Genomic DNA, 10,833 nt, shown 5'->3' on the forward strand with positions numbered 1-10,833 from the left:
ATGTTTAAATCAGCTGTGGGGCCTGGTTACTCAGACCAAAGGTATAGTTAACACCAGGGGTTAAAGGGGGATTTGGCAGGTGAGGGAACCTGGAATGTGCATGCAGCAGGCTCTCATACGCACCCCGAATGACAGGAATGCAGAGAGGGCTGGTAAAAGCTTAGGCTAATGGATTTTTTATGGTCCACCGGCCCATTATATTATGTATGAAACTGCCAATCAGATTTATTTACTTCTTAATCGAAGGTGCCAGAACTCCATTCTGGTTCCGGTCCACTTTAACCCCTGGTTAACACTTAAAACTAAATAATTCTAACACTACAAATTATTGTATATGTATTCTCCATTGTTACTCTTTATTACAGAAATGAAGCACAAAAACAGTAGAAAAACCTAAACACAAAACAGCTGCAAATCTCCAAAAGCGACATTAATTCATTATTGCAGTGAGAGCACACAAATACTAAAAAGATAAAACTTTTGTTTACTAACAAAATTAGTACAAAATCCAAGATACAAACACTTCCATATACACAATTCTAATCATTTCTGTGAAACTTTGAAGAAAGTTTTTTTCACAAAAAATTAAGAGCACTATTATCAATCCATCATTACTCCAATTAATTCAACATCACAATGAGGCTTCTGCTGCTCATTTAGAGGAAAAAAATTCCCATAGTTTTTGTGGAGCAATCTTTGACTTTAACATCCCCCAAATAGTAGCAATCGTGATAATTTATGACAAACTTCTAATCAATCAAGCCAAAGCAAGGTATATATTTTTACAATAATACAACTGTGAAACAACTGGAATACAATCAAAACACAATCTTTAATAATAAATCTTTAGGAAGCAGGAACATTCTCTCACCATTCGAAGAATAAAATATTTGCTTTTTTTAGGCCTTCCTCTTGACTTTACTTCCTCAAAATGCCTGAGTCATAAGACGTCTGAACTCTTGTGCTTTTATGTAAAATAATATTGACAAAATATTTTAAAAGTTGCATAAGGCCGTCAAAGCACTGTAAAGCTCGGTTAATTACCATGTTTAATTGCACATATCTGTCAGTGTATGAGTATTTACAAAACACTGGTGCTGCATTGGGGTGGCTGTCTTCAGTGAATCAGGAATTGTTAGTCTAATATACACAAATTAATATTATAATTATTATAATTATTACTATTATAACATTCATATTTATTATTTGAGTTTAACCATAAATTGCATTACTATACTGCAGTGTGCTTTAAAAAAAAAAATCTTCTAAAGGTTCGCTTGCTGTAGATATTTTAGATTGATTTCTAGCAGCTGATGTGATGAGCCAAATACTTGAACGACAGTATCCTAAATACTACATAACATCAAATCAACCCAGCCCATTATTTTCCCCGTTTTTTCTAGTAAGCTGGTCTGAACGCCTTTTACAAATGATTTTATTCAGCAACATTTACAAACGTTATATTCATTTACCTGTGAAAAAAACACAACTTTCTCAAATCTTATGACTGATGACTGCACTGTCTCATTCACTTGTATACTTGTAAAAATGATTCACCAGGCTAACAATTAGGAAGATTCGTAAATTATAAGTACTAAATGAAGACTGTAAGCAATGCCTAAAACAACAGGTGTCTGCGGTGTGTTTATTGTACATTATGTGTTAGAACTTTATTTATTATACTGAAGGTATTCCATCAGTCTGAGACTCAAATATAAGAGATCAAATTTTAAAGGAATGCTTAGTATGATGAAACAAAACAGAAGTAGTGTTTCCACATAATTCTCAAGCAAATTTGATGTGAACTTTTGAAAGGTCGCAAAAAAAGAAAAAGCGAATTAAGCGCATTTCCATCAACTGGTTTGGACCGAATAAACTAGGCTGTATAGTGTCGTCAGAAGCTGGTAGTATAGGCCATATTATACATGGCTGTAATAAACAGAGTAGAAGAAGTAGAGGGCATGAACCGGAAAGAAAACCAGTTGTTTATCAACTGCCGAAAAACCTTGAAGAAGAAGAAGAAACAAAACCAGTCACCTTGGCCAGCTATGAGAGAAAAATGGTGAGAGAGCTTCAGGAATCTATTTTCATTCAGGAAAGTTGTACATAATCTTTCATGTTAGCTAGAATTGGCTATGTTTCATGCTGTCCGGAGACAGGAAGATGCTGGAAACAGCTTCTTCTTCTTTTTCTTCTTCTTCTTCTTCTTCTTCTCTAAAATCGGAAACAACTGATCAGTCATGTGAGTTAAATTTTCATTACGTCAGAACTTATTCAGAAAAGGTGGTTCCATCTCCCATTAAGCGCATTTTTCCACCTCAAGCGAGTATAAAAACTTTTTTGCGCAATTGAGGAAGTTTTTTCCAATTTTGCCATTTCCATCAAACTTTTCTAATGCAGTACTTCAAAAATAAGCATAAAATACATTGATGGAAACATGACTAGATGCTATTGGGCCTAGTTGTCATTTTTACTTCTGCAGCCTAAAACCTCAGTTATGGGAACTAAAGGGTACAAGCAAATGTTTTGGACTCAAACAAAGTGCTTATTGAATACATTGTCCAGGCCACCAATATAATCTTAAAGGATGTCGCTCACATCAAGAGATAGATCTGATACAAAATCAAAAGCACTGGTCTTTAATTCATCTGCAGCCTTCAAAAGTTTAAAGCACTCTTTCCACACTCGGAGAAAACAATGTACAGTATATAGTTGTACCTTTTTCCGCTGAGGGGTGCAACTCTGTACCTTGTTTTTCTCAAAACACCTAGATAGATAAATACAAGCAGACAACTAAAAAGAGGTTTAAAAACAGATAAATGCCTATAGGAAAGGAAAATAAAACCATTTATAATCATCTTGTCTCACAGAGGAAACTAGCACTTGATTGCACATTCACGTTTACACCTCTATTGAACATGGCCACTTTAATATATGACATTGGAGGCAAGCAAAGAAGCTATACATTCAAAGTCTTCTTTTTGTAGGCTGAGGTGTGTCTAATATTAAGTATTGTCTCTTAAGAGAAATGCACTGCTATACCATGTCTGATGCTTACATGTGGCTGTGACTCTGCTCATGGCTCCAGAGACTAAATGCCGTCTTGAAGGTCCTGTGACAGAGTTTACACATATACTGCCGCTTAAACGTCAGGGCAGAGAGAGACGGTGCATGGTAAAAGAGTGTGTCTGATTCCTGAGGGCCACCTGGATTCTCCATGCTGTTGGACCGTGACAAAGGGCTGTGGCTGCTGGGTTGCCGTTCTAGTTCAGGCCTCTTCATCTTGCTTACTAATGAGCTGCAGGGCTCTGGGCTACTAGACTCCTCAGCCATCGCTGCAGCAACTGGTGCCGTCTGGGTGGATTTGAGCACAGTGGCCTGTGGGGAGCGACGTTCAGAGTTTTGAGGAGTCATAGGAGGGGAGGGAGAAAGAGGTGAGGGGTGTCTGTCAATCTCTTTGGCTCCAGGTTCGTTAGCAGTTGACATGTGGGACTGGAAGTGGCTCCAAAGGCGGAAGTTGGTCCTGAAGGCTTTGTTGCAGATGTGACAGATGAACGGTTTGATGTGGCATAGCAGCTCCTGGTGTCGTTCCAGGTCTTTGCGAGAGCTGAAAAGATTTCCGCATTTCTCGCATGGCCACACACCGGGTTCCTCCGACCCAGTTTTGGCGGTTTCTGTGTTTTCCCTCTCACTCACAGCCTCCTCTAAAGGCTCTTCCTTCACCACAAGCTTGCCATGGTGACCCATGCTCAGGTCCTCAGGCACATAGGATGAGGAGTCTTCTGAATCGTACATGGGTGGACCTGAGGAGTCACTGTAACTGATGTTCTCTCTTGAGCTCCCAGTTGCTAGAGGCTCATTACTGTAATGCTCCTCTCTGAGCAATTCAGACGCTTCTTCATTGTTCTCTTGATGCTTCAGGTGAATCTGGTCTTTAACAGTCATCATGTTGTGGTTGTGGACCTCCACCTGGTGGCGCCATATACTGAATGAGGATTTGAAAGTCCGCATACACTCCAGGCATGTTAATTTCTTGTACTTACAATGTGTCTCGTGGTCCCTCTTGACAGCCGGACTTGAGAATCTGAGGCCACAGTAAGGGCATACAGTTGCATGTCGACAGCCCCTCTCATGATCTCCCTGTTCAAAGAGTGACGACAGCTTCATATTACAGAGTCTGCAGGAGTAAACACCAGTGTCTGTGTTCTTCTGATGAATGATCTCATCCTGTTTCTGGTAGATGACGCTCTCACTTGCTGTATCCTGGTCAGCTTTTTCTGCAGGATGTGTCCTTAAATGCTGTCTGTACTGAGACTGGAACACAAATACCTTCCCACAGTAAGGACATATGAAGCTGGGCCTTGATCTCTTCTTGCTAAGTCCAGGAGATTGTAAGCCCTGTTTATTCCTCTTTAGCTTCCAAAGCAAAGCTTTCTTTATTTCTCTCTCTCGCACAATATCTATTAACTTCTTTTGAAATTTTTCATCCAGTACAGAGGAGCTGGAGGATGAGGCTGGGTTTTGTACTACACCATGCTGAGTTTGGCAGTGTGTCCACACTTTGAAATTGGTATGGAAGCGCTTGTGGCAGATGTCGCAAGCATAGGGCTTTTCGGGGTTGTGGTACATATTTACATGACGATGTAGTCCAGCACTGGACCTAAAAACTTTTAAACAGTTCCAGCATTTGAAAATCTTGTTCTGAGATAGCTCCCCACTGTTCTCATTAGAGTCACTGCTGGCACTCTGAGGTACTGTTTCCGACATGTTCTCGTCAAGTGAGAGGGTATGTTCTTTAAATGATTTGCTCTTCTTGAACGGGTACCTTCTGTTGTCTGCCCTGTCCTTTCTTTTCCCCGGAGGATTAAAGTCGAGCCTGGAACCTTGGTCATAATTGGTTTGCAAGTCTGTAAGACTGACTGGCAAAGCATCTCCCACTGTGATTCGAATAATGTCCATGGGGTCAGCAAGTGGACTGCTCGGCTCAGCTTTCACACTGACCTCTCTTTCTACCTGAGTTTCTTCATCATACCTGCTGGGGTACTTTGGCCTGAGAACCAGAGGAGATGTTTTTTTTGAATTGCCATTTTGAGTAGATGTTTCTGGCCCAGATGCTTTTGATGCCATTTTAACAACTGACTGTTCCCGATTTTGCAGCTCCTTGAGCTCCAGTGTGGGTGAGAAGACTGGAACAGGGCTGTCCATGGATAGTGATCTTCGGAGTAGGCTTTTTATGAGTGGCCCACTCCTGTCAATGGTCTGGTTTGGCTCACTGGCCTGACCCCGAAAGGGCACTTTGGTGTGATAGTGCTGCTCCTGCTCCTCATTCTCCTCTTTAGTGTCCTGGTCGGTGCCAGACTGCAGCCTGATGTGCTGCATTTCAGCATCACTGAAAGACACTGATGATGTCAGCTGGGGCCTAACAGATGCAATGTGTGATGAATTCCCTTTTAATATGGAGGTGTATGGATAGGTGGACTTCCTTTCAGCAGCTTCACTTTGTTCAGATGATTTCCTGCTGATTGTTTCAGAGTTCCTGACCGATTCATGCGAGTTGTGTTCTGATGGTGGCTGAGCTGACTCTCGAATAGAGTGGGGAGATGATGATCCCTCTGATGTTTTTCTCTGATAACTTGAGTAAGAGGGATGGGTTGTGTCATTCCGGACCCGACACACAATGACGCTCCTTGTCTGGATATCATTCTCATCTTCTGAGAACGAAAGCCTTTTTCTAGACACGCAGTAGGATGCATGTGGCCGTGTTGACACGATGTTGGTAAGGAAAGGGATTCCGAGGCTGTAGCCCAACTCTTGAATGGCTGCCAGGCTGCCTTTGTCCACAAAGAGTGAGGATGAGTAAATGTAATTCAGAACTATCTCGAAGGCGTCAGGCTCACAGAAGTCCAGGTTTACAACTTTTAATGACTCTGCATCCATCCGTGTGAACAGGGACTGGAAATACTCACTGCTGGCAGCCAAAACACTCTTATGGGCCTGGTATTTCTGGTCAGCCACAACCAGGACTACATCACACATCTGGCCCCGCATGCGCTGTTCATTGAGAACCGCTAACACTGAGAGGGTATGGGATGGATTACTGTAATGCACTAGGCTCTCCATGGCTGAAAGACAAGGGAAGAGGATTATATTTCAGTGACTCAGGAATGTAAATACAAAGATGATCATTAAATGTGCACAAAATTGGTTTGTCATGTTTGTCAAGTTTTCATAGAGATGGCCCCGAACAAGCATAGTCACACACAAACAATAATAGCTGACTGTGGCTCAGAAACAAGATGTATTGCTCTATTATGAATGTATGTTTGTGTCTTTTATTGTTGTTGTGACTTCTAATTCCACAACATTGACAGTGTCAGAGATAGCAACCTCTGTGAATTACCATTAAATCTTACCGGTATATGCTTTAGCTTTTTATCATGATTTTTCACACCAAACATGACTTCTGTCAATTAAGGGGAGTCCAGGATTTGTTAAGTATAACATCAAATAAATATCAGTGTCTATAGCAAAAAATTATTATACCATCGTAGTCTCTAAAGAGCAAAGAAATACCACCACAAGTTGGTGAGTCTTGTTTCAAAGGTTTCCCATGCAAAACAACTTGATGCTACTCCAGTTCTGCATGTTTCAACAATTTTTTTCAGAACTTTTTACTGCAATGTTAACAGACCACTCTTCTAATATTGAGGAATATTGTCACTTTGTTACAGAATTCTCGAAAATAATAATTTTGTAAATCCTTCATGTATTAAGGAGAGAAGACATTACTATTTGTGACAAGTTAATATAATTTACAAGTTAACAGCTACCACCTGATGGCAGGCAGAGGCCTTGAAATTCAGTGGTATTTGCATGTATTTCTTTATTTACGATTCCTTCAATTTATACATTACTGGTTATCTACATATTTTGCTTAGCAAGTGTGTATTATTAAGTGTATGGTGTATGTTGAAAAAAAATGTTTTAAGGCACAGTAATGATACTACGGTTACTTTGTACTAGGGATGGGTCATCATTTTGAACTGAAGTCGACTATCAAATCTATCAAACCTATCAATGAACTTAATGACAAAGTTTGAACTGACTACAGTTCAAAATAACGTTTTGTAAAACAAAACTTTAGAAGCATTTCCTGAAAACAGTGTGTGTGCTTGCTGTGCAAACTGTTAGTAATTGACATGATTCCTAGAATTTATAATCATAAGAAAATTCATTGACCGTGGAGTGCAGTGGCAGTGAATGGGAGCTTTAAAACACATCAGCATTAGACTTTAATACATCACCGTGTGTAAATCATGAACTGTACATTCTATCATAATGAGCCACTGTTCTATAGTCACCACTAATCTGTAAAATCTGAATACAGTTTGGAGTATATACAGCTACCAACTTAAAAATACAATGGGAATTAATGGGTTTCCATAGACTTTAATGCAGTATATGTAAATCATAATAACTCATAGACTGTATGTCATTGTAATGAGATATGTAAAGTTGGTTAAGCTGATCAGTAGGCTATGTAACAATGAGAAATATCAGTGGAGTTTGTACAGTACTACAATATAAATACAGTGGATGTCTGTGGACTTGTTTATATATAAAGTTTAACAGCTATCAATACGTAAAGTCATAGCACCCATCTACAAAGAACTGCATATGATTTGACCATTTGTGTTTGAAATGCCCATCCCTACTGTGTACTACAGAGGTAACTTTTAGTTGATTAATCGATTTGTCATTCAACAGAAAAATAATCAGCAACTACTTTGATAAGCAATTAATTGTCAAAAGGACCATTGTGTAGGATGAGGTTGCAGATTACAACCAGATGGATACCCCTCCCTTAACCCCTCCCTTTCCAGGCATGTACGAGAACATACAGTGGCCTTCAGGTTATGTAAAGATGCCAAAGACCCTCTCTAGAGCCAGTGTTTGGTTTGTCCTTTCTGGGCTACAGTAGAAACGTTGTGGTGCTAGATGGCAGGCTCTGAGGAAGTGCTCCCTATGTAGATAGGAAGAGCTAATTCTAAGCTAACAAAAACCCAATGACTCTTACTTTTAGGTGATTATACATTAATGAAAACATAATTATGAATATTATATTCAATTTCTGCCAATAGGTCCCCCTATATCACACACATTGGTCCCTTAAGTAATTTTTCAAGCAAAATGCCAAACATTACTTCTTTCCAGTGTTTCATTTGTGAGAATTTTCTGCTTTTCTCTGTGTTTTATATGATTATAAACTGAATATCAGAAGGACATTCACAGCAAGTTTATCGGCATTACATCATGTCAGCAGTCAAAGGGATGAAAATGTAGCTCTGTCAAGTCACCCCCAGTGACACAGGCTAATGCAGGAAGTTTAAGAAGTTTGCATTTAAAGTAAAGGCTTTTCACCACAGAATGTTTGTGTAGTCATCCCTCAAACTTTCATCTCCTTTCATCATTGGCAGGGTTTCCCACCTTACCCGAAATGAAGACCACTTCAACTAATAGTGTAAAAAAAAAAAAAAAAAAAAAATTCCTGCACAGCAGTTGCCATAATCTACTAACTAAACTGACATGCGGGGGAATCTGGCTTGTTTACTGCCTAGCTTAAACGATTTCCTGGAGGAAACCCTGCATTGGTAACCGGTTTCACAGATTTTCCTTCTGTATAGCTATAAATGTGATATTCAGGATATGACTGTTACATTGTCTACAACGAATGAAGCCATCCGAAAGCTATGCAATAAATCCTACCCTGATGAAGATGATAATGTCCACTTTGTACTGACACTGCTTTATAGAGTTATATGTCTTCGCGATCCTATTTTCTCACAAATAATGCACGTTGCTCCTTAAGGCGTTTATTTTGAAAATTGTGACCGGAAAGCAGGTTACTTATGTTGACTACGTTGACACTTGCTATAAGGGGTTCATAGGCAGAAGCTTCATTCATTCAGCAAAAACTAACGACCAGCCAGTGGCCTCTTCATCAAAACTTGTAATCCACGTTAAGAGAACAACAGGGAATATTCAGTCACGTCAGTTTTCTATGAGGAAGTCGACTGGGGCTTTCAGCATTAGATCATCCATGAGACGTGGCTCAATTTCTCATGACAGATAACTTCTCCAACCGAAATGTCGCTTTCAGTTCGGAAAACCGTCTGTTTCTGAGCGGATAAACGGCCACAGAGCCGTTCCGCTTTTACGATACATCGGCTCTGTCAAATCAAGAGGGGAAAAGTTGAGCGCGTTTCAATAGACTCCACCACGGTAACCCCGGAATGAAAACACAGTCGGTGCGGGCGGACAGAGACGCTTTTGGAGTGTGTGGGGTGTGAATTATACCCGCTACCTCCGGTGGAAGTGGTGATTTTTTTTTGTTTTTTTTTTGTTTGTTTTTTGTTTGTTTGTTTTGGGGTTTTTTTTTCCAAAAACGGTTCGCGCCGGCCTGACACGGCGCAGTTGCTGTCTGCAAAACAGGTTGTAGCTGGTCAGGTTTTACAGCAGCACAATCCACCTTTCGAGTTACGTCAGGGAGGAAAAGGAAAAAGCTTCTCCTTAACAGCACTACACCAACTATGTTCCACCCTCCCTGCTCATTTTGTTTAACGATAAGTTTGGTAGTCTATCTACACTTACCCTGCACGTCGTGAATAGGGTCTGTCCTCCACACAGTCGGGACTTTATTCACTGTAGTGTAGATTTCTGAGCGCTGGTCGTGATTCCATCCATCTTGAATTTGACGTCATCCCACACCAGGGATGAGGTCATCGCAAAGAACGCTCGTCACGTGCGCTGCGCTGTGATAGGCTGGTCAAGGAGCGGGAGGCGGGGCAAACGGAAGATTTGACACCGAGGCTAATTTAAAGGGATAGGTCATATTTTTCGTTTAAACTGTCAGTATTGTGTTTTTTTAATCAAGCTTTTTATCACAGCTAAGGGAAGCTGATATAGTTATATTAAGAGATATAAAGTTGTTCTCAACACTGTAATTGATTACGTACTTGACTGTGCAAATATTTCAAGGGAGTGAGTGCTTTAGGGACTTTTTCTTTATCTATTTAAGTTTTGTGTTAAAAAAACCCCACAAATTTTCACTGTTAGTGTATAGTATATTTCAAATAGTGTATTTGAAATAACGAGAAACGAACTCACCTTTTGATTTTAGCAAATAATTTTATACGTGTATGTGTGTATGTATATATAATTAGAGTTTTAATATCAATTTTATGCATTCTACAACTACAGAAGAGATTGTCTTTTTGTATATCTGAACTCAGTTGCAGATATAATATGCATGTAACTACATGCCCCCCCAACCCCAATGAAACTAATTAGGTCTGAATGGAAGTCACTATAGCATGGCAGGAGATTTATGTCATTACTGGCATCCAGTGGGGAATCGTTGCTATGTTTATTTGGCCTACAGGCCTCTTCCTGGAAAGCCTTGTCAGCTAAAGTACCTGGCAACAGTCACTTACTCAATCAGGTATGGCACTGGTGGTGTAAAGGCTGAATGCACCACTCCTGATGATCTTTATTTTCATGAAACCATGTTCTATTGAGGCGATTGTTTTTTCTGGAGTAATTATTTAAGGTGTAGTGACCTTAGCTGACATGTGCCAGTAGCCATGCACCTCCCTACATCCACATGCTCCAGCGCATCAGCATGTACCCAGTCATTATCACTTAATGACAGAAGGAAGTTTAATCAGGCACATTTTCACACCTCATTACTATAAACGGGCACAATTATATTAACTACTACATTTACTAAGGATAAAAATATGCATGAAATGATTTAAAAGAATGCAGAGGACC

General features: G+C 40.0%; 1 protein-coding gene across 3 annotated transcripts; it reads right to left on the reverse strand.

Annotated features, from left to right (window-relative positions):
- Nucleotides 1-347: 347 nt before the first annotated feature.
- zbtb21 (zinc finger and BTB domain containing 21) lies at nucleotides 348-9,776 on the reverse strand. Of its 3 annotated transcripts, XM_040150840.1 has the most exons (4): nucleotides 9,652-9,776; nucleotides 3,059-6,122; nucleotides 2,719-2,767; nucleotides 348-2,214 (listed from the first exon to the last, which is right to left on the reverse strand). In XM_040150840.1, exons 2-4 carry the CDS (start codon nucleotides 6,118-6,120, stop codon nucleotides 2,134-2,136), a joined length of 3,192 nt encoding a protein of 1,063 aa, XP_040006774.1. In that variant the 5' UTR covers nucleotides 6,121-6,122; nucleotides 9,652-9,776; the 3' UTR covers nucleotides 348-2,133. The 3 variants fall into 3 exon arrangements, with proteins under 3 accessions (XP_040006774.1, XP_040006775.1, XP_040006773.1); XM_040150841.1 differs by lacking the exon at nucleotides 2,719-2,767; XM_040150839.1 differs by having other exon boundaries at nucleotides 348-2,767.
- Between the last annotated feature and the right edge of the window lie 1,057 nt (nucleotides 9,777-10,833).

Source organism: Xiphias gladius, chromosome 17 (assembly GCF_016859285.1).
Source record: "Xiphias gladius isolate SHS-SW01 ecotype Sanya breed wild chromosome 17, ASM1685928v1, whole genome shotgun sequence".
Classification (NCBI taxonomy): Eukaryota; Metazoa; Chordata; class Actinopteri; order Istiophoriformes; family Xiphiidae; genus Xiphias; species Xiphias gladius.

Bases quoted from the DNA above. Each gene is read 5' to 3' on its own strand.
- zbtb21 (XM_040150839.1), bottom strand. From the start codon at position 6,120: ATGGAGAGCCTAGTGCATTACAGTAATCCATCCCATACCCTCTCAGTG. The intron at 2,768-3,058 runs GTAAGCATCAGA...TTATCTATCTAG, and splicing joins GAGCAGAGTCACAGCCACAT to GTGTTTTGAGAAAAACAAGG.